At 62.6% G+C, this 21,743-nt stretch overlaps 2 protein-coding genes across 2 annotated transcripts; both read left to right on the forward strand.

Moving 5' to 3' along the window:
- Positions 1-1,881: 1,881 nt before the first annotated feature.
- LCN6 (lipocalin 6) lies at positions 1,882-6,122 on the forward strand. Its single transcript, XM_076008445.1, has 8 exons — positions 1,882-2,058; positions 2,143-2,244; positions 3,510-3,649; positions 4,800-4,870; positions 5,325-5,435; positions 5,547-5,648; positions 5,818-5,843; positions 6,020-6,122. The coding sequence occupies exons 1-8, from the start codon at positions 1,882-1,884 to the stop codon at positions 6,020-6,022; spliced, it is 732 nt and encodes a 243-aa protein (XP_075864560.1). The 3' UTR covers positions 6,023-6,122.
- A 1,008-nt stretch (positions 6,123-7,130) lies between these two features.
- LCN10 (lipocalin 10) lies at positions 7,131-10,392 on the forward strand. The gene is made up of 6 exons (XM_076008446.1): positions 7,131-7,241; positions 7,618-7,757; positions 8,844-8,914; positions 9,096-9,203; positions 9,639-9,737; positions 10,364-10,392. Exons 1-6 carry the CDS (start codon positions 7,131-7,133, stop codon positions 10,390-10,392), a joined length of 558 nt encoding a protein of 185 aa, XP_075864561.1.
- Positions 10,393-21,743: the final 11,351 nt, after the last annotated feature.

Below are 21,743 nucleotides of genomic sequence, written 5' to 3' on the forward strand. Positions count from 1 at the left end.
TCCCGAGTAGCTGGGACTACAGGCACAAGCCACCATGCCCGGCTGATTTTTATATATATTAGTTGGCCAATTAATTTCTATTTTTATGGTAGAGACGGGGTCTCGCTCAGGCTGGTTTTGAACTCCTGACCTTGAGCAATCCGCCCGCCTCGGCCTCCCAGAGTGCTAGGATTACAGGCGTGAGCCACCGCGCCCCGGTGGCTTCTTTCTATTTATAGTAGTGACGGGGCCTCGCTCTTACTCAGGCTGGTTTTGAACTCCTGACCTCGAGCAATCCGCCCGCCTCGGCCTCCCAGAGTGCTAGGATTACAGGCGTGAGCCGCAGCGCCCGGCCCGCATGTGCATTTTTAAAATTTCCCTTCGGTCTTACAGGAAAAGTTGTGTACGTCTTACCTGCCGTTCGGCGCATTGCTTCCCTGCTTTGCAGCCCAGCCTGGCCCTGCAGCTCAGTTCGCAGAGGCCGTCCTTGTGGATTTACAACCGCTCGTGGCTCGACTGTGGCTGCAGAGTCTTATCTGGCGGGTCTTCCGTGCGTGGACATTCAGGTGGTTTCTCATAGTTCTCAGTTACAAACAACGCTCCCACGAATAGCTGTGCGCGGGTGGGTGCTATCTTGCCCCGGCCTGGAAGCGAAACTATAATTACTCGGAGACGTCCCGGATTTCCTTCCTCGTGATTTCCTTTTGCTGCTTTGTTGTCCCTTTCCTAGCCTCTGAGTTGGGAATTTAATGCATTTATTTTCATTCTTTCATTTCTTTCATGGTGAGAACGTTTAAAGTATGACTTTTCCTCCGGTCACCGTTCACGTTGTATTTTTATTATACTTATTTTAACGGAATTCTATCATCTCAGTCTGTATTTTTCTTTTCATCCATGAGTAGTGTCAAGAGTATTTTTTTAACTATCATGCTTAAAGTATCCCAGTTTTATTGTACTGTGATCAGAGAGGGCTGTTTGTGTAATATTTCTGATGTAAGAAACTGACTGATGCTTTCATTGTGGCCTAACAAACGATCCATTTCCGTGCATGTTTTACTCTGTACTAGTGAGATAAAAATTACATGTAAATCCACAGATCTACGGCATAACGTTTTCTGAGCCGTCTCTGTTTTGCTTACTGTGTCCACGTGCTCTAGGACACATCGAGGGAGGGTGAGGGTCTGCCAGGGTTTGGTGCACCCGCCCGCTGGGCTCCCTCTGTACATCGCTCCTAGAGAGTCTCACGCCAGCTCCTCCTTCACCTTCGAAATCAATTCCATCATTTTTCCTGGAGGCCCCGAGGAATTTTTCTGGTTTTTTTTTTTTTTGTTTGTTTGTTTTTTTATGAGACAGAGTCTCACTCTGTTGCCCAGGCTAGAGTGAGTGCCGTGGCGTCAGCCTAGCTCACAGCAACCTCACACTCCTGGGCTCAAGCGATCCTCCTGCCTCAACCTCCTGAGTAGCTGGGACTACAGGCCTGCGCCACCATGCCCGGCTAATTTTTTCTATATATTTTTAGTTGTCCAATTAATTTCTATTTTTAGTAGAGACGGAGTCTTGCTCTTGCTCAGGCTGGTCTCCAAGTCCTGACCTCAAGTGATCCTCCCGCCTCAGCCTCCCAGAGTGCTAGGGTGACAGGTGTGAGCCACCGTGCCTGGCTGGTTCTCTTTTATCTTAAAGGACCCTGTACTTCTCTCCTGCACTTTTTTTTTTTCTTTTTTAGGGATAGGGTCTCTCTCCGTCCCCAAGGCAGGAGTGATCACAGCTCCCTGCAGCCTTGAACTCCTGGGCTCAAGCAATCCTCCTGCCTCGGCCTCCCAAAATGCTGGGTCCACAGGTGCACACCACCAGGCCTGGCTATTTTTTTTTTTTTTTTACTATTTTTTTTGTATAGACAGGGTCATGCTCTGTTGCCCAGCTGGCAACCCGGTGAGTGGAAGTCGGAAGGCGGAGGGCCCAGACCCACACCCAGCAGCCCCGGCCCAGCGAGCCACCTGGCGGGAAGTCGGCTGCTATCTCCAGGTACAGCCGGAGGCTACCAGTGCCCCCCTCCCGCCATCGGCCCCAAAGCGCCAGGACGTGAGCCGTCACTGGCCGCTCCCCTAAGTTTCCTCTCCGCTTCCGACTTAGGGCCACGCACAGAAAGTGAAAGGCCCTGGCTGATCCCTCGAAGAGCCACCTGCGGCCCCACTGGGGAGCTTCCGTCCCCGCTCGCCTGGGGGTCCCGCCAAACGCAGGGACGGGGCCACGCGGCCACCTCTGGAGGTGGGCTCTGGGGAAACAGCCTTTGCCTCTGTCCCCCGGGGGGTCGTGGTTTCCTCCCCTGCCCGCTTGGCCGTGGCACAGCCTCGGGGCCACAGCCCCGAGGGACGGCAGCCGGCTGGCGTTTAGGGGCCGGGTCTCGATTTGCGCCTGGCTGAGAGGGGCCTGCGGCTGGGCAGAGAGGCTCAGTGCACCCGGCGGGTGGACGGTGAACCCGCGAAGGGCGAGGCCCAAGGCTGTGGCCTCGGCAGGTGGCTGAGGGATCCTCAAACCCTCCCGGCCACCCCGAGGGGTTCGGGGGCTCAGACAGACCCTGCGGAGCCCGTCTGTCCTCTGAGTCCGGGACGGCCGGGGGCGAAGCCCAGGCTGCAGAGCGGGCAGCCCGGAAGGGGTGCGGGGGTGGCGGGAACGGCCTGGCCTGGCTGGCGGGTGCCGGCTGGGGGCGGGAGGCCCGGCACGAAGAGCGGGAGGTGGGCAGGCCAGGAAGGAACACTTTTGGGACTTTTTGTACCTCTAACGATGGGAACAAAAGATACCCCGACCGCAGTTTCTGGAAGAACTACTTGTCCTTGCCCAGTCTGTGCCTCTCCTGGACTTGGCGTGGCCTCCGGACGGGCCTGGCGGTGGACAGCGGGGCCTCCTGCCTCCCAGACTCGGCACGGGAGAGGGTCGGATCCCCGGGGAGGGGGAGGCGAACGGCCCGGGTTTAGGGTGCTTGTTCTGGAACATTCCGGCACCTGTCTCGGCTCTGCAGGGGGCATGCCCATGGACAGAGGTCCCCCCGGCATAATACCCCCCTGGGTGATTCTGCCACGTTGCAAGAGGCCCCGGGACAGTGCCCTGTGGTTAAACGCCGCCCACATGGAGGCGTTCGGGGCCCTATAAACGGTTTCCAGGGCCTGGAGGGCCCGCGCGACCTGGCCCGTGTGTGCTGGGGCGTGAGGGCCTCCGGGCAGATGGGGGGCCTCCTGCTGGGCCTTCTCCTGGTGTTGGCCTCCGTGCCCAGGGCCCAGGCGGTGTGGCTGGGCAGGCTGGACCCCAAGCAGGTGCACCGTGGGGGTGCACAGCGCGGTTTGCTCAGCGTGGGCCCCGCAGTGGGTCTGGCCGGGCCCCTCCTCCGAGACCGCCTGGCTCCTGGGTCCCCCGATGCCAGCCCAGGCCGAGGGATGGCGGGGGTGGGCGCCAGGCCTGCATGGGGGGCCCCGGGGCTCTGGGACAGCACCGGGGGTCTCCGAGGGGGGCTGTCTCACTGAACGCCCTCAATGCAGCTTCTCGGGCCCTGGTATGTCCTGGCTGTGGCCTCCCGGGAAAGGGACTTTGCCGTGGACAAGGACTTGAGGAACATTGAGGGTGTCATGGTGACGCTCACTCCAGAAAACAAGCTGAAGGTGCTGTCCTCCCGGCACGGGTGAGTGAGGCCGTGTCCCGTGTGCGCCGGGCCCCGCCCGGGCTTCCTGGCAGGTGTCTTTGGCCAAGGGTCCCACAGGCCGGGCCCGGCCGGCTCAGGCGAGAGCCCCGTGGACCTGCTCGCCTGCCCGGGCTGTGCTCCAAGCTGCCCGCCCTCCGCCCCGCCACTCCCGTCTGCGTCCCAGGACCCAGGGCCTGGCTGGCGTCCGGCCAGGACGCATGCGCTGGAGGTCGCAGCCGGGCGGCCTCTGACACCCCCTCCCCCCCCCCCCCCCCCCCGCCTGTGCCACTTGTCCTTGGTCACCCCTGCTGGGGGCTCTTGCAGAGTGGGGCAAGCCTCCCCTTTGTGCAGATCCTCTCGAGCACGGTCCCGAGAGTCAGCTCGTGCCCCGGGCCTGAGAGCCCCTGACTCTTCTGCAGCATGAACCCCACAGAACGGGGCCCCGTGGCCATTTGCCAAGCCTGTCTCGGCCCACAGAGCCATGAGTGCGTGCTCACCACGGCAGACCACGTGCGAGGCCGGGGAGGCCAGGCCACCTGGGGGCGGGGCGGGGGAGCCGGGCTGTGGCAGGTGTCAGCACCCGTCTGTTTTCACCGGGCGGAGGGCCTGGTGGTGGCACCAAGGCATCACCCCCGGCAGGCTGCGCCACCACGCCAGGCACGAGGCCCTCCCCCCTCCCCGAGGTGCCGCCCCTCCTGGCCGCAGCGCAGGCAGGGGCAGGTCTGCGTGGAGGCGGCAGCTCCCACCGGCCTTTCCCGGCGTGCACCTGGGCACCAGCCCCTCTCTCCGAGCAAACACCTGACCTTACCGGGTCGCTCGTTTGTGGACAGGCAGCCCAGGGAGCCCGGGGGCCTCTCCCCGGAGACACACTCACCTCCCGCCCCCGGTCCGGGGCTCCTGCCATGTCCCGTGTGGAGAGCTGGAGCCACAGGGCTCGGCAGGGGAACGAGGGGTCTTGCTGCCCAGGCCCCCCACCCTGGAGGCCACCTGTGACCCAGACGGGGCAGACTGACCCAGGGCAGGTTTCCGAGTAACTGGGGGCACCAAGAACATGGAATTCCCTCTGCGGCCACCACCGAGCTCCTGTTTCCTGGCCCGGGGTCGCGGGGTCTTGACCTTGCGCTGGGGGCGGGGGGCTTTTCTTTTGCAGGATGGAGGGGTGCAACCAGAATGTCGTGGAGTTGCAGAAACAAAGCTCTGGATGGGTGTTTGAGAACCCCTGTAAGTGTGGCCACAGGCGCCGGTGACCGGCAGGGAGGGCCCAGCTCCACTCCGGAGAGTTCTGTGTGGCTCTTCTCCGGGGAGCTAGAGAGCCTGGTTTGGCCAGGGCCGCCGGCAGGTGCAGGGGGCGCAGGGAGCTCGGGCTGCGCCACGCTGCCCAGCCAGGTCTCCGCCCCAGACGGCTGCACGGCCCGCGTGCCCGGCCGGCGGCCGTCTGTTCCCTCAGGGATGGGGCTGGGCCAGGGCTCGTCCGTTCGTCTGTCCGTCAGTCACTGAGCCGCTCCACTCGGGCGCCGGGTGGGGTTTGGGGGAGACAGAACCTGGGGGCTCTGGGCCCCCGGGAGGGGTCTCCCGGGGTCTGACGGCTCTCGCCCTGTGCTGGCCCCCCGAGGTGGCCAGACCCGCTCAGCGGCCCCCGGACAGTGACCGTGCTGGGGGCCGGGCTGTCTTCTAGCCCTGGGCGTGCTGGAGTACCGCGTGCTGGGCACCAACTTCAGAGACTACGCCATCATCTTCACCCAGCTCGAGTTTGGGGACGAGGCCTTCAACACCGTGGAGCTGTACAGTGAGTGGCCGCAAGGGCCTCTCCCCGGCCCCCTGACCCTGGACCCCTCCCCGCCCCATCCCCCATCCCCTCCCTGCCTTCAGAGCTGCCACCCCCGCCCCCCGCCCGCAGGTCGGAACGAGACGGCCAGCCAGGAGGCCTTGGGGCTCTTCTCCAAGTGGAGCCGTGGCCTGGGCTTCCTGTCTCAGCAGCAGGCCCAGCTGCGCAAGGACCGTGAGTGTCCCCGAGGTGGCCGCAGGGGTGGCCCGGGCCAGTGCCCGAGGACTGTGACGGGTGGCGTAGACCTGGGGCCCGTTCCTGGCCTCTGCCAGGCGAGGCCTGCGGCAGGGACGGGGCCCTGGGCACAGCCGGACCTCACAGCCCGTCTCGCCTCCCCCTCTAGTCACCTGCGCACACAGGATCCTGCAGGTAAGCCGCCATCTCCAGCACCTCCCCAGCCCCCAGGGGGCAGGAGGGACCGCCCACACCCCTGGACCCTCCCCCAAGTAGGCGGGGCTGGTGGCTCCACTGCCCTGAAGGGGCTGAGGGCTTGGGGGGCCCCGCTGGGGAGCCGGGGTCCCCACACTCTTGTTCTGGGTTTTCAGTGACAGCTGCAGCTCTCGGGAACTTTGCCCGCCGAGTCCCGGTGGAAGTCGGTCAGGCCCCCCCCCAATCCAGATCAGAATAAAGTGATTTGCAAGGAAACCCGCCAACGTCTCGAGCGTGAGCCAGGTGGTGCCCCACGGGCAGGCAGAGGGGCCAGGTGGGCTCTGATCCGCCCAGGGAGACAGGCACGGGGCCAGTGGACATCACCAGGGGCCAAACCACAGGACCCAGAGCCATCCAATGAGAGGCTGCACCTGACCCCTCCCGGGGGCTCCTCTGGGTCGGGGCAGCTCGCTCAGGCCCCGGGCGGAGGGGGTGGCTGGTCTGGGGACATCACGGGCCACAGCCACTTCTCCTGCCCGGACCCAACGTGGGGCCCTCGAGGAAGCTGGCACTGGTGTCCACGGCCCGCCCAGGGCGAGGGGGCTGCCGCAGGTGCTGGACCCACCTGGGGGCCTGGGAGGGATCTTGACTCTCCTGGGCCCGGGCTTTGGCTGCTGCGGGGCCTGGGGTCTTGGAGGGCCTGCACCCACGGGTAACCCCGCGTTCTGGGGGCCGCGCTGCTGGGAGTCCCGGGAGAGGCGCAGGCCCAGGAGCTGCTGGGCAGGACGCAGGCTGGGGGCTGCCTGCCGTCCTCACGGAGGTGGGGTGCCCACAAGGTGACTCGGCCCTCCAGGCTGGGCAGGCACACGCGTGCTCCCCGAGCACCCACCTGCCTGTGCACACGCTCATCCAGCCCCGCCCACCTGCCGGCACCTGCTCAGGCTCTGCCAGTGAGGCCTGGAACAGGTGGCCAGGTCTGAGCCGGGGTCGCAGAGAGAGCACTCTGCACGCCCACCCGGCCCTGAGAAGCCCCAGCCTATTGCCTCTCACTTGGGGGGGGGTCTAAGGTGAGCACCCATCTTGCCCAGGTGAGACGGCCCAGGGATATGACGGGTGCACACGTGGCTTCACTTGCCTTTGGGGGCTGCCAAGGCCGAGCACCTGGGGCCCGCCGAGCCCGAACCCCCCCCCCTCCGGCCCAGCCCAGGCCCAACGCCCACCATGGGGCGGGCACAGGGAGATTTAAACGCCGTGTCCAGCCCGGCTGGCTGAGGAGGGAGGGAGAGGATGAGGCCGGGGCAGCCGGTCCTGCTGCTGGTGCTGGCTCCGGCCCTGGCCGTGAGGCCCCTGCCACAGGAGCAGAAACCCAAGGAGGCCCACACCCTCAACTGGAACAAGGTGAGAGGGGCACGGGCCACCCAGACTGGAGACGGCGGCAGGGCAGCCCGGACACATGCCCTGTGGCACAGTCTCTCCTCTCACCCCAAGAGGTGCAGGGCCCAGGGCCAGCACCCCAAGAGGGGTCAGGGTGCAGAGGCCCTGGGAGACATGGAGGGGGTAGTGGGATGCAGAATGGGGGGCATGTCCTGGGGTGGGAGACGGCTCTGGTCAGTAGAAGGTTCTGGAACTGTGCTGGGCAGACTCTGGGGGCAGCCTTTGCCAGCCCGCCTGCAGGTGCGCCATGGTGGGGCCGGGCGCAGGGCACGGCTCCCTTGTCTGCCGGGTTCTTGGCCGGGGGCCACGGTCCACACTGTCCCCCCAACCTCCCCTGAAGCTTTCAGGCTTCTGGTATATTCTGGCTGTCGCCACGGACACGCAGGGGTTCCTGCCGGCCAGAGACAAGAGGAAGCTGGGGGCGTCCGTGCTGCGGGTGCACAAGAGGGCCCAGCTCAAGGTGGTCGTCGCCTTTAGCCGGTGAGTGGGCACTGGTGGGGGCCCAGCACGCCCTCCCCCACGGCGAGGGGCAGCCCCTTTCCGGAGGCGGGAGGGCTGTCCCCCCACTTCCCCTGCCCCCGACAGCGCACAGGGCAGATGTTGGCAGAAGCTGCAGTCCGGGCATGGGGGTGCAGTTTGCTGTGTCCCCGAGCCGGGCGGCAGGCCCCGGCCACACGGAGAAGGCCCCACCCAGAGCCTCCAGCCAGCCAGGGTGGGGGCAGAGAAAACACTGGGGAGCTTGCCCCCCACCACCCCAGACCCAGGCTCCCCCTACCACCACTGCGAGGCCCCAGCCACTCCCAGGCCCCAGCCACCCCCAGACCCGGCCACACCCAGCCACGGCCACTGCCAGACCCCAGCCACTTCCAGAGCTCAGCCACACCCAGAGCTCAGGCACCCCAAGACCCCAGCCACTCCCAGACCCCAGCCACCACCAGACCCTGCCACCCCCAGACCCAGCTACACCCAGCAACAGCCACTACTAGACTCCAGTCACCCCCAGACCCCAGCCACTCCCAGGCCCCAGCCACCTCAGGCACCAGCCACCCCCAGCCCCTGTCACCGCCAGACCCCAGCCACCCCTAGACCCCAACAACCCCCAGACCCCAGCCATCCCTAGAGCCCAGGCACCCCCACACCCCCACTAGCCCCAGACCCCAGCCACCCCCAGACCCCAGCTACTCCAGACCCCCACTAGCCCCAGACCCCAGCCACCCCCAGACCCCAGCCAACCCCAGACTCAGCCACCCCCAGATCCCACTAGCCCCAGACCCCAACCACCCCCAGACCCCACTAGCTCCAGACCCCAGCCACCCTCAGACCCCCACTAGCCCCAGACCCCAGCCACCCTCAGACCCCCACTAGCCCCAGACCCCAGCCACCCCCAGACCCCAGCACCCCCAGACCCCCGCTAGCCCCAGATGGCCACCAGCCCCCAGGCCCCTGCCTCCCCCAGGTCCAGGGGGAGCAGGAGAGGGGCCCAGACATTCTCCTGGGGGGCTCAGTGGCCGGAGGGCAGGAGGAGGGGTTCGCAGGCTGGAGGCTGCAGCCCCTGCCTCCCCGCAGGCCGCAGGGGTGCCAGTCCCAGGAGGTGACCTTGAAGAAGGACAGGAAGAAGGCCGTGTTCCGCAACACCTGTGCGTATGGGGGGCTGAGAGAAAGGTGGGGGCAGGGGGGTCAGGCTGGCTCTGGGCTGGCCAGGCCTGGGGGGTGAGGTGGGGGTGCGGCCCCTGCTCCCTCCCGCCGCCTGCCCTGGCTGGGTCCCGGAGCTCAGGGCTGCAGCCGCAGGGCCTCCCAGCCCCCCGGGGTCTCTTCCAGTGAGAGGGGTGAAGGCCTTCCGCGTGGTGTCCACCGACTACACCTATGGCCTGGTCTACCTGCAGCTGGGCCGTGCAGACCGCAACCACAAGACCCTGCTGCTCTTCCGTGAGTGCTATGGGGGGGCGCGGAGGGGGGAGGAGGAGGAGCCTGGGGGGCCAGCGAGGGCACGGGAGAGGGGCAGCTGGTGGCGGGTCGAGGTTCCAAAGTCCTGGGTGCCAGGGAGGGGGAGGAGGTGTGGGAGGGGTCTGGGCAGGGCCTGCCCCGGATGGGGGGCACGTGGAGGTGGCCGGATGGGACCCAAGTCAGCACTCGGGGTACACGGGTAGGAGCAGCCTACTGGGGCCGGAGGGGGGTCCTGGGTCTCAGCCGAGGGGTGGGCGTGTTCAGGCCTTGGAATGGGGGTGCAGGCTCCTGCCAGTCGTGGCCGGCCAGCTGCTCCTTCGCTCATGGGGTGGTGGCTTCTCCCCGGGTGGGGGTCAGCGTGAGCCCCCCGATGGCCGGGTGGAGTCCCTGATGCGTGGGCTTGACCCCCGACCGCAGACAGACAGAATGTATCGAGCTTCCAGAATCTGAAAGAATTCATGGACAAGTGCGACGTCTTGGCGCTCAGCGAGGCCGCTGTCGTTCTCCCGAAAGACGGTAAATCCTGACCCAGGCTTCGCCTGCCTGGGCCCACGAGGCAGCTGATTGACAGGAGAGGGAGGCCGGGCGCGGTGGCTCACGCCTGTCATCCTAGCACTCTGGGAGGCCGAGGTGGGAGGATCGCTCAAAGTCAGGAGTTTGAAACCAGCCTGAGCAAGAGCGAGGCCCCCGTCTCTACTAAAAATAGAAAGAAGTCAGCTGGACAACCAAAAACACATAGAAAAAAATCAGCCAGCCATGGTGGCGCATAGTCCCAGCTATTCAGGAGGCTGAGGCAGGAGGATCACTTGAGCCCAGGAGTTTGAGGTTGCTGTGAACTAGGCTGACGCCACGGCACTCACTCTAGCTGGGGCAACAGAGTGAGACTCTGTCTAAAAAATAAATAAATAAAAATAAAACATAACAAGGGAGTGAGACCAAAGGGTCCGTTTTCCCCGGATGCATTTTTAAAGACCTGGAGTTGAGCGCACTTCCTGGCCTGTGCGGGGCCTCGCGCAGACTGCAGAAGGTGGCACAAGTGCTGCCCGACCAGGCGATGCCGTGGCCCCCCGGGACATGCTTGTGGCGGATGTGTCCCCCCACCCCCCCAGCCGGCCCACTCATAGCCCCTGTCCTCCCCGCAGCGTCCTGTGCGCACACCATCCTGCCATGAGACCCAGCGTCCTCTGCTCTTTCTTTCCGACTTGTGGTCCTCCCAGACCCCGGGAGCATTGTTCCAGAAGACAGCTCTTCCGTCCAGCGGCCGTTCAGAAGTGTTTGGTGACCCCAGGCCACTGACGGCGTGACGCTGGAGGGTCTCTGACCTCAGAGGGACGCTCTAGGGGGCAGAGGGATGGGCAGGGAGGGTGCACCAAGCCAGGCCCCTCCCCCGTGCCCTCCCGGGCGCCCCCCCCCCACTGCAGCAGCCGTGCTGCCCTTGCTCACCTGCCGCCGCCAAATAGACCAGAGGCCCCAACACGGTCCTCGCTGTGTGCCTCCCTCTGCCTCGTGTCCTCGTCGCCGACGCTGTCCTGGAAGCCGAGCGTGCGCACGCGCCCGTTCCGCGCGCCACTCCGGGGCGGGGCAGGGGCCAGGCAGGCCACGGCGGCTCCGGCCAGGGGAGGCAGACGGCCGTGACCCCCACCCCCCACAAGTCTCAACCCCGAGAAGCGCGTCCGGGCACAGCGGGTCTGACTCCTTCCTTCTTGGGCCCAGGCGAGCTTCTCGGAGGAAGCGGCATTTGCGCCGAGACCCGGGGGTGGGTGGGGGGGGAGAGGCGGCACCCCCACAAGGAAACAACCTCCGAGAAGACCGTGGCCTGGGGGAGCCCAGGGCTGGCGGGGGGCCGGCGGGGGCTTAGCTTAGCCCGGATGGAGAGAGGCGGAGGGAGCGGGGCGGGGCGGGGCAAGCATTCTGGGGCGCTCACCTGTGCTTGGTGATCAAGGGTGGGCGTGGTGAGCCCCACGAGTCGCTCAACGTCATTGGTCGTCAGGGAAACGCCCATCAAACCCGCAGTGAGCCAGCGCCTCACGCCCACGAGGACGGCGCCAGCCCCAGAAGGGACAGCGGCACGTGTGTCGCGGGGACGTGGAGAGAGGGGCCCTGGCGCTGCGGCGGCGTGGACGGCGCAGCCTCCGGGGACCCCCCGGCCGTGGCCGGGACGGCGCATCTAGCGCGGCCCAGCGGCTCCTCCCCGGGGCGCGCACGAGACAGCCGAGCACGCGGGAGACTCGCCCTCGCGAAACCCGGGTGCGGGAGTTCGCAGGGGCCGTCGCAGCCACGGGGTGGAGGCGACCCCAGCGCCTATCGACAGGGGACGCGCGGGCGAAGTTCGACCTCTCCGCACGAAGGAGCGTCGTTGTTCTGCGTGACGCACCCACAGGTGCCACAGACGGCGCGGGGGAACCCCGAAACCGTCACGCTCGGGGTCGGAGCCCACAGGTGCACGGCCCCACTCTCGGAAGGGCCCGGAATGGAGGGGCCCTCCAAGGTGCAAGTCGGCTCCTGCGTCCGGGGTGGGCGTGGGGGTGGGTGCAGCTGGAAATGGGTTGCCGGGGCGGGAGGGCCTTTGTCGTGGGGTGGCGGTGGGGGTGTTCCGAAGCCGGATGGCGCCCACGGGGCGGCACAGCCCGCAGGTGCGTTGAAATCACGGGGCCGCCCGGGTAAATGGTGAACGCCACGGCGTGGCATCGTGGTGCCTACGCTGTTGTCCCTGAGCTGTGGAAGGCAGCGGTCAGAGGTGACCCCGAAGTGACTCTGCCCCACCGCCGGGGGAGAGGAGGGAGGGAGAACTTAAAGATGTTCCTAGAACAAAAGCAGCAGTTTCACAGGGATTGGCCACTGCTGGCCGGCTGCAGCAGAGCTCGGGCTGAAGCTCTTCGCTGAGGGGTGACAGCCCGGTTAGCGCCCACCCGGCTCTGGGGTGGCATCTGCAGGAACAAAGCAGCTCACCCATCCCCTAAAATCAGAAGGGAGGGAGGGAGGGAAGGCAGGAATCTCTGAGAATGGGGGTGAAGAAAGCTCTGGCTCCCTGGGGCCACAGAAGGGCTGTGGTTGAACTGACCTTGGAAGATGCTGGACCGGCCTGGTCCCCCGTCTGGCGCCAGGGGCTTCGAGCTGGTGACCAGTTTCACTTCCTCACGTCCACGCCACCTGCAGCCAGCGTGCAGAAATGTCACTGCCGGCTTTCCACGGGCACAGTGACCTGCACGATGGCTTGATACCCTCCCCCACGGAACGGCCAAGCTGGCAGGGCCATCGTGTACAGTTGTCACTGCCGGCTTTCCATGGGCACAGTGGCCTGCACGATGGCTTGATACCCTTCCCCATGGAACGACCAAGCTGGCAGGGCCATCGTGTACAGTTGTCACTGCCAGCTTTCCCTGGGCACAGTGACCTGCACGATGGCTTGATACCCTTCCCCATAGAATGGCCAAGCTGGCAGGGCCATCGTGTACAGTTGTCACTGCCGGCTTTCCATGGGCACAGTGACCTGCACGATGGCTTGATACCCTTCCCCATGGAACGGCCAAGCTGGCGAGGCCATCGTGTACAGATGTCACTGCCGGCTTTCCCTGGGCACAGTGGCCTGCACGATGGCTTGATACCCTTCCCCATAGAATGGCCAAGCTGGCAGGGCCATCGTGTACAGTTGTCACTGCCGGCTTTCCATGGGCACAGTGACCTGCACGATGGCTTGATACCCTTCCCCATGGAACGACCAAGCTGGCAGGGCCATCGTGTACAGTTGTCACTGCCGGCTTTCCCTGGGCACAGTGGCCTGCACAATGGCTTGATACCCTCCCCCATGGAACGGCCAAGCTGGCGAGGCCAGTGAGCACGCAGTGTTGATGTTGGCTGTCCACCGGCACAGTGACATGCACAATCGTAGGGGTGAGGCCCTAAACGTTTTGAGACGAGCGTGCTTCGCCTCTGATGTTTAAAGGTCAGTTGCTGCAGGTCTGAAGACACAGCCCGCTGCTTGCCAAGCTTCCTTGAGCTCCGTGGCTGGGAATCGGCAGTGGCGCTGCCCCCGATGGTGGCCGGTGGCCAGTGGCCGTCCCGAGGCCCCACCCCCACCCCCACCCCCGACCTCTCCCTGCTGCCCAGCACCACGCTCCCCATGACACTCACAGCAATTGTCGCTCCCCATCCCCGGACACCCCCATCTCCCACCCTCATCCCCCACTCCCATGCCCCCCCCACCCCCCGCTGTCACTGTCCCGTCTACAGTGCAGCTGGCTCAGGCACACACGGCGGCACCCACACTGGGCACCGTGCTCGGCCTCGAACTGCTGGGTCAGCCTGGCCAGGCGTCGGCCCACGTGGCCGGGGTCCAGGGTCAGACGGGCGTCCCTGGTGTCCTCGAGGACCCCGGTGCCCCCTGCCTCTCTCCCTGAGGGTCCCGGGGTGGGCCCCTCCCCACGGGGGCCTCTGCTGGGGTCTCAGGTGCCCCCTGCGTGTTTTTCTCAGGACTCCCGGCCCGTTCCGGAGCAGTCGCAGACCGGAGGGACGGCCACGCCAGCGCAGTGCGACTTGCCCTGGGCCGGAGTACGGCCCTCATCCCTTAGTCCCCCAGGACATGGGGTGGACGGAGGGGCCGGGGTCTGGGTCAGCCGTACACGGAGCCTCCCGAGGCCCCGATGGCCCTGACTTCCTGCTCGAACAGCGTCCCGGTGTGCGCACCTGTCCAGGTACTGCTGGGGCCAGTCTCACTAGGCCTGCGAGGTGCCCGGAGCCCCCCAAGAGTGCACGACGCACACGGCAGAGACCAGCTGCCCTGCAGGACGCTGCCGGCCACAGGTTAAATGGGGAGCAAATGAGATGGGGAGAATTGTCCCAAATTAATTAAATACCCAGCAGCAGCCCAGTAAGGCCCTAAGGAGCTCTTATTTGGGGGGGGTGTGTGACATAGACAATTTGTATTTTTTGCATTTTTTTAGGGGGTGAGGAAGAGGGAACTGGATGCAGAGGTTTCTGTATTTTTTCTTAAAAATATAAAATTGTCTATAACACAGATACACTGTGCTCTCCTCGGTGCCAAGCCCTTCTGATGTGGTCACACAGGTGACCGAGGAAGTGCAGAAAACTCAGAAGCAGGAGCTAAAACCCTCACGTGTCCCCACGCAGGGGGCGGCCTGTCCGTAGCCCCTGGTTCCTGGTGGGGACGTTTGACCGACAGTCACAGCTGCAGCTCAGAAACCAAGAGCAGAAGGAGGAGAGAGACGGAGACCGTTTGAGGAGGGGGCTCTGCTGGGCCCCAGCCGGGCGTGGGCCTGGGGCCGCGGGGGAGGGGGAGGGGAGGCTGTGGGGGAGGGGCCCTCCAGTGCATCTCAGCTGAGGCCAAGGGGGAGGGGTTCCTGCAGTGCATCTCAGCCCTGGGCCACGGGGCAGCGTGAGGGACGCTCTGCACAGGGCTCAGCAGGGTCGAAGGGAGACGGGCCTTCTGCCTGGCGCCGGGTGTGAGTCTGGGGTCCGTGCCGGCCCCTGAGCGAGCTCGGCCCCTCCTGGCCCTCCAGCCCAGCCTCCCTCTCCCGGGGAATGGGTGCAGGATGGCAGCTCCCCGAGGGAGCACAAGCCCGGCACCAGCCGTCTGAGGCAGCCTCCTCCGAGCCCCATCACCTGGACGCACCTTCCTCTGAATCAGACAGCTGCACAGACGTTAGCGTCACATCCCACCTGGAGAGGGGCTTCTTGGTGCTCACCTGGGCCAGGGCAGGTGCCGGGTGCAGGGACAGCAGGACGTGTCCTCCCACGTGGCTCACGGGCTGAAGGTCCCACCTCGAATGTCTCCTGCCGCCCACAGAACAGGTGCCTGTTTGGTGGGCGGGACTGGAGCGGGAGACCCGGTTCTGCCTGGCTGGGACTCAGTTTCCCAGGAGGTGAGCCAGACAGGTCCATGCTGCTCGCTCCCAGTGGTCCCTGGCTCGGGACTCCCTCCCTCCCGCCTGCTCCCCTCTCCCTCATTCCTGGGGTCTTCGGGAAAGCGAGTCCTGTAGTGAGGTTTGGAGGCTGTTCCTGGGCTGGGCCTCACGTCCCGGCTCCCCGAGCCCCAGCTGCTCGGGAGGGTGGCTGGTCCTCCAGGAGGACGAGCCAGGCTGAGGGCCCCGTGTGTGCCCGTGCCGTGTCCCCTCCCCCACTGTCCGTGGCCTGTCCTGGCCAAGGCCGTCTGCCAGGACCCCACGCTGGCCGTGGCTGCCCAGCACCGGCGACGCCATCCTGGGCCCGGCCTGGGGAGTGGGGGTGCCCAGGGCCCGGGAGGGGCGCCCCGGGTTGGCAGCCGGGTCGGGGGACGCGGGTCCAGGTGGCCTCCAGGCACGTCCCCTCTGCGTGACATTCATCGTGACCGGTGCCAGCCGAGGCACAAAGAGGTTCTGTGCTCAGATAAGCCGGGCCTCGCATGACCTCAGGGAGGAGAAAGAGCCGGAACACAAACACGGCCGACCTTTCCTGGGGAGCAGCTCCCCACCGCCCCGGGCTCTGTGGCCGGGTGCGGATCCGCTCGCTCCGGTCCTCAGGCCCCTGCCGAGCCCCCGGAAGGGCGGGCGAGGCCGCGTGGCGGGAAGAGGCCCTAGTGTGCGAATGACCCAGCTCCTTGGGGGCAGGCACCACCGCCCGCGTCTGGGACACGCAGGGACGGCCAGGGCTGGCCTGGCCAGAGAGGCCCGCAGGCCGGGCGGGCGGGCGGGCAGGGCCCTTCCTCCCCCAGGAGGTGGCACGTGCTGGGCTCCCAAGGACGACTGAGGCCGCGGGACGCAGGGGATGGGCGGGAAAGGCCGTGCAGGCCCCAAACACACACAGTGGGGTCCACACCCGGGGCGACAGGGCCAGGCAGGGGACAGGGTGCTGCTGGGGGCGGCCGTCGCACACGGGAACCCGGAACCTTGGCCCCTTGGAGAAGACGGCACCGAGTTGGCGGCGGAACTGCCGGTCACGTCCGCGGGCCTGGCCTCCCTTTCCGTCGCGTGTGGAGTGCAGAGGGCGGCGGGCGGCGGCAAGTCCCTGTGTCCACCCGCGGCGTCCTTCCTCACTCGTCTGCTGCTCCTGCGTCCAGCAAGGGGCTCTGCTAGGAAACGGGTGGAAGGGACTCGCCCGGGCCGTGACAGTGAGCCCCTCGGAACGGCTGGATGGCGGGTGACTGTCCCTCCTCTGCCAGCGTCCACGACGGGGTCGCACACGCGTGTCATGCCACACGCGTGTGCTGAGGGGCGGCCCCACGAGGGCGCTGTGTCCGCGCAGGAGGAGTCCCAGCGTTCCCTCGCCGTGTGCGTCTGGATGCTGCTCACCTTCCACGGTGGACGGGCACTCTGCCCGTGTCCCCTGGTGGCCGCGGGTGGCTCCGGGGTGGGAGGGATCCGTGCAGCCTGACCGTGGCCTGGTCTGCAGGGCAGCGGGCAGAGCCCGCCAGGCCCCGAGGAGGGACGACGCCCCAGGGACAGGGGAGGCTCTGCCCTCGGCCCCACTGGGGCCACTGGCCCCTGCCCCCCGCCGTGCTGGCCGTGGGGCGTCTGCTGCCCAAACTCCATCAAAAAATATTCCAGTAATTTACGGAAATGGCAAAAATCCAAATGAAAGACTGCACAGCCCCCAGCGCCCCCTTTCCCGCTTACCTATGGATCCCAGTGCGGCCGGCCCTCCCCAGGGTGGGCTTTGCCTGGCCGCGGCTCAGCACCCAGGGAGCACGCGGGGACTACAGACACCCTCACCCGGCTCTGAAAAACATCCACGTAGCTATCTATTTCTCTGCTTCGGATTGTTTTAAAAGGAAATGAAACTCACAGATACAGCCGGGAATGGATGGATTCCGAGGGGCTCAAGATGTGTGTGAAATTTGGAGGCCACTTTAAACAATAATACAAATTACAAACCCTGTCCAGGTGTGGAAATAGATATTTATTTGGGGCGAGAAAGAAATCACAAAAGCTCACACGTTTAAAAGCTGGTCTTGGTCAGCCAAGGTGGCTCACGCCTGTAATCCTAGCACTCTGGGAGGCCGAGGCGGGAGGATTGCTCGAGGTCAGGAGTTAGGGACTAGCCTGAGCAAGAGCGAGATCCTGTCTTTCTACTAAAAAAAAATAGAAAGAAATTAGCTGGACAACTAAAAATATACATAAAAAATGAGCCGGGCATGGTGGCGCATGCCTGTAGTCCCAGCTACTCGGGAGGCTGAGGCAGGAGGATCGCTTAAGCCCAGGAGTTTGAGGTTGCTGTGAGCGAGGCTGACGCCATGGCACTCACTCTAGCCTGGGCAACAGAGCGAGACTCTGTCTCAAAACAACAAACAAACAGAAAGCTGGTCTCTCCTGAATGAGCAGTAGCTAAAAATAAATAAGCCTGATAACTGCGGTAAGCAGCACCAGAGGGAGGGGAAATACACAGAACTTGAGTAATTACCACCTGGCGAGTCTACACAACGTTGTTCTCTATCTTTCGCTGCTGCTCCTTGGTTGCTGCTTCCTGTGAAACTGATTTTTTTTTTTTTTTGAGACAGAGTCTCACATTGTTGCCCAGGCTAGAGTGAGTGCCGTGGCATCAGCCTAGCTCACAGCAACCTCAAACTCCTGGGCTCAAGCGATCCTCCTGCCTCAGCCTCCCGAGTAGCTGGGACTATAGGCATGCGCCACCATGACCGGCTGATTTTTTGTATATATATTTTTAGTTGTCCAGCTAATTTCTTTCTATTTATAGTAGAGATGGGGTCTCGCTCTTGCTCAGGCTGGTTTTGAACTCCTGACCTCGAGCGATCCTCCCGCCTCGGCCTCCCAGAGTGCTAGGGTTACAGGCGTGAGCCACCGCGCCCGGCCCTGTGAAGACAATTCAGACGATCCTCCAGCAGGGAGCTCAACGTTCCTGCAGAAAACACGCGCTTATCGTGGTCCCTTGGTGGCTCTCGCCCCGCAAACAAGAGATCTGAGCGCTCCCACTCTGCGTGATTACCGTGGAACAGCGGAAAGCCGCCGGGACGTCTGTGCGTGTTGCGTGACCAAGCGCATCTGGGACAGGGGACTCCCTTCCCGGCGGACGCTGACTGGCCGACTCCGAGCTCAGCCGGGCTCACTGGGGGCTCGGGGACCCGGCCACAGACTGGCTTTTGGCCTCACTCGGAACGAAACTGGCCACGTGGCACCGACTGGCCTCCACGACGCCCTGTTGCCACCTGCAGGCCCAGCATCCTGGGGTCATGACGCCAGGGCCACCGGCACAGGTGGGAATGTTCCGGAAAACAAGGCCACCCTGGGAAGGCCGGGAGCCCAGCCCCCACGCCAGCGTGGCCGTGAGCGTCCACTGGCCCTAGCGCAAACCAAACCAGCAAGCGGCCCTGCCAGCGCCTCAGAACAAGACGGCTTTGGTCAGTCGTGCAGAATCCTGGGACGGGGGGGAGCTTGGCTTGTGCGTGGAGAGGCCACGTGGGGGCATTTTGGGGGCCAGCAGAACCACCGAGTCCCAGGGCCTGCCGTCTGCAGCCTTGCCAGCCGGAGCCGTGGCTCTGCGGGGCGGTCGCTCCGTGGGTGGGGACTGGTGCGTGTGGCAGCTCACCCGGCCCCGCTGACCCTCACCGCCGGACTGCACGATGTGTTCACCCCCAGGCCTCTTAGATTCACCTCCTTTTTAGCAGCTCTTCCCGTCCGCACTGCCGTCCGGTCTCCTCTCCCGCCTCTGCCTTTTCACGTCCTTCGCCCACTCCCCTCCACCTGTTGGTGTCTGAATCACCTGTGGGGGTTCCTCGAGCGCCCGCACCAAAACTGTGCTGTTGTGCGTACCACGAGGCCTCCGCCAGCCCGGCCCGTCTCGGCTTCTGTGAGACGTGGTTCCGGGCGCGCCTCCAGGTCTCAAAGGCATTTTCCATCTTTTCTTTTTTTTTTGAGATAGTCTTGCTCTGTTGCCCGGGCTACAGTGAGTGCCGTCAGCCTAGCTCACAGCAACCTCAAACTCCTGGGCTCAAGGGATCCTCCTGCCTTAGCCTCCCGAGTAGCTGGGACTACAGGCATGCGCCACCATGCCCGGCTAATTTTTTCTATATGTATTAGTTGGCCAATTAATTTCTTTCTATTTATAGTAGAGACGGGGTCTCACTCTTGCTCAGGTTGGTTTCGAACTCCTGATCTCGAGCAATCCGCCCGCCTCGGCCTCCCAGAGTGCTAGGATTACAGTCGTGAGCCGCAGCGCCTGGCCTAATTTCTTTCTTTCTTTTTTTTTTTTTTGAGACAGAGTCTCGCTTTGTTGCCCAGGCTAGAGTGAGTGCCGTGACGTCAGCCTAGCTCACAGCAACCTCAAACTCCTGGGCTCAAGCCATCCTTCTGCCTCAGCCTCCCAAGTAGCTGGGACTACAGGCATGCGCCACCATGCCCGGCTAATTTTTTCTATATATATTAGTTGGCCAATTAATTTCTTTCTATTTATAGTAGAGACGGAGTCTCGCCCTTGCTCAGGCTGGTTTCGAACTCCTGACCTTGAATGACCCTCCCGCCTCGGCCTCCCAGAGTGCTAGGATTACAGGCGTGAGCCACCGTGCCCGGCCAGAGGAGTGCATTTTAAAAGTCTATATTCAACTTTATATAACGTTCTCTTCGTTATGGATTCTAATCTCATTGCCTGGCAGCTGAGAAGAACAGGCTCTGTTGTATTCTGTGAAATTTCCTATGCTGCCTGGTACGTCGTCAATTTTTATAACTATTCTGTGTGTACTTAAAGAGGATGGGCCGGGCGTGGTGGCTCATGCCTGTAATCCTAGCACTCTGGGAGGCCGAGGCGGGAGGATCACTCAAGGTCCAGAGTTCGAAACCAGCCTGAGCAAGACCCCGTCTCCACTAAAAATAGAAAGAAATTAATTGGCCTACTAAAAACATACATAAAAAAAATTAGCCGGGCATGGTGGCGCATGCCTGTAGTCCCAGCTACTCGGGAGGCTGAGGCAGGAGGATCGCTTGAGCCCAGGAGTTTGAGGTTGCTGTGAGCCAGGCTGACGCCACGGCACTCACTCTAGCCTGGGCAACAGAGTGAGACTCTGTCTCAAAAAAAAAAAAAAAAAAAAAAAAAAAAGAGGATATAACTGTTTAGCTGTTGGGGGCAAGGTCCTTGTATATTTTGTAGTTTTTGTTCTCAAATCTTCCACGGTGGCACGAACTTTCGAAGCCGTTGCTCTGTTTCTGGCAGAGAAGTTCTGACGGTGGGTTTGCCCAACGCCTGCGCCGCCGGCTGCCTGGGTCTGCGCCGCGGAATTCAGCGTCGCTGTTGAGAACTGCCGTCAGTCTACGCCCACGTCCCTTGCGGGTGATGCGTCACTGCTGTCCCGTGGTTCTGATGTTTTCTGTCTGTCCTGGAGGACTCGCAGCTTACTGCATATCCCGGGAGTGCACTTCTCTATTTTGATCCTCACTTGGCTTGTAACTTAGCTGTCACGTTGCTTTTCTGCCATTTTTTAATGCTTTTCTTTTGAAGCTCCTATTGCATTTCTATTGGAGCCTTTTGATCTAGTCTCTGCAAGTGTATGTATGTGTGCATGTGTGTATATGTGTATTTGTGTGCATGTATATATGTGTGTGCACATATGCATGTGTGTATGTGTATGAGTTCGTATGTGTGTATATGTGCATGTGTCTGTGTGCATATGTGTGTGTGTTTATGTGCATGTGTATTAGTGTATGTGTGTATATGTGTGCGTTTGTATATTGTGTGTGTGTATATATGTGTATGTATATTAGTGTATGTGTATGTGTGTGCACACATGCATGTGTGTATATGTGTATGAGTTCGTATGTGTGTATATGTGTATGTGTATATGTGTGTTTATGTGCATGTGTATTAGTGTTTGTGTATATGTGTATATGTGTATGTGAGTTTGTATATTGTGCGTGTGTATATGTATATGTATATTAGTGTATTGTGTGCACGTGTATATTGTGTGTGTATATGTATATATGTGTATGTGTGTGTATGTGTGCATGTTTATGTGTGTTTCTTTTTGTTTTTCAGAGGTGCTATACTCTGGCTGGTTTCCTCGATACCATTCATTTTATTCCTAGAAACAGGCTGGAGACTCTGAATGTATTCTTTTTTTTGAGACAGAGTCTCACTCTGTTGCCCAGGCTAGAGTGCCGTGGCATCAACCTAGCTCACAGCAACCTCAAACTCCTGGGCTCAAGCAATCCTCCTGCCTCAGCCTCCCGAGTAGCTGGGACTACAGGCATGCGCCATCATTCCCACCTAATTTTTTCTATATCTTTTTAGTTGGCCTATTAATTTCTATTTTTTTTTTTTTTTTTTAGTAGATACAGGGTCTCGCTCTTGCTCAGGCTGGTTTCTAATTCTGACCTTGAGCGATCCTCCTGCCTCAGCCTCCCAGAGTGCTAGGGTGACAGGTGTGAGCCACCTCGCCTGGCCTGAATCTATTCTTAACACTTAAATTTCTCTTTCAAGTTTTTCTGTGTTTTCATTGATTTCATCAGTACTGCCTTCTCTTGTATCACACAAAGTCTCTTTCACCACGTTGAGTCTAGACCTTATCCTGCATGTTCATCTTCAGGA

Source organism: Microcebus murinus, chromosome 12, assembly GCF_040939455.1.
Source record: "Microcebus murinus isolate Inina chromosome 12, M.murinus_Inina_mat1.0, whole genome shotgun sequence".
NCBI classification, from domain to species: Eukaryota; Metazoa; Chordata; class Mammalia; order Primates; family Cheirogaleidae; genus Microcebus; species Microcebus murinus.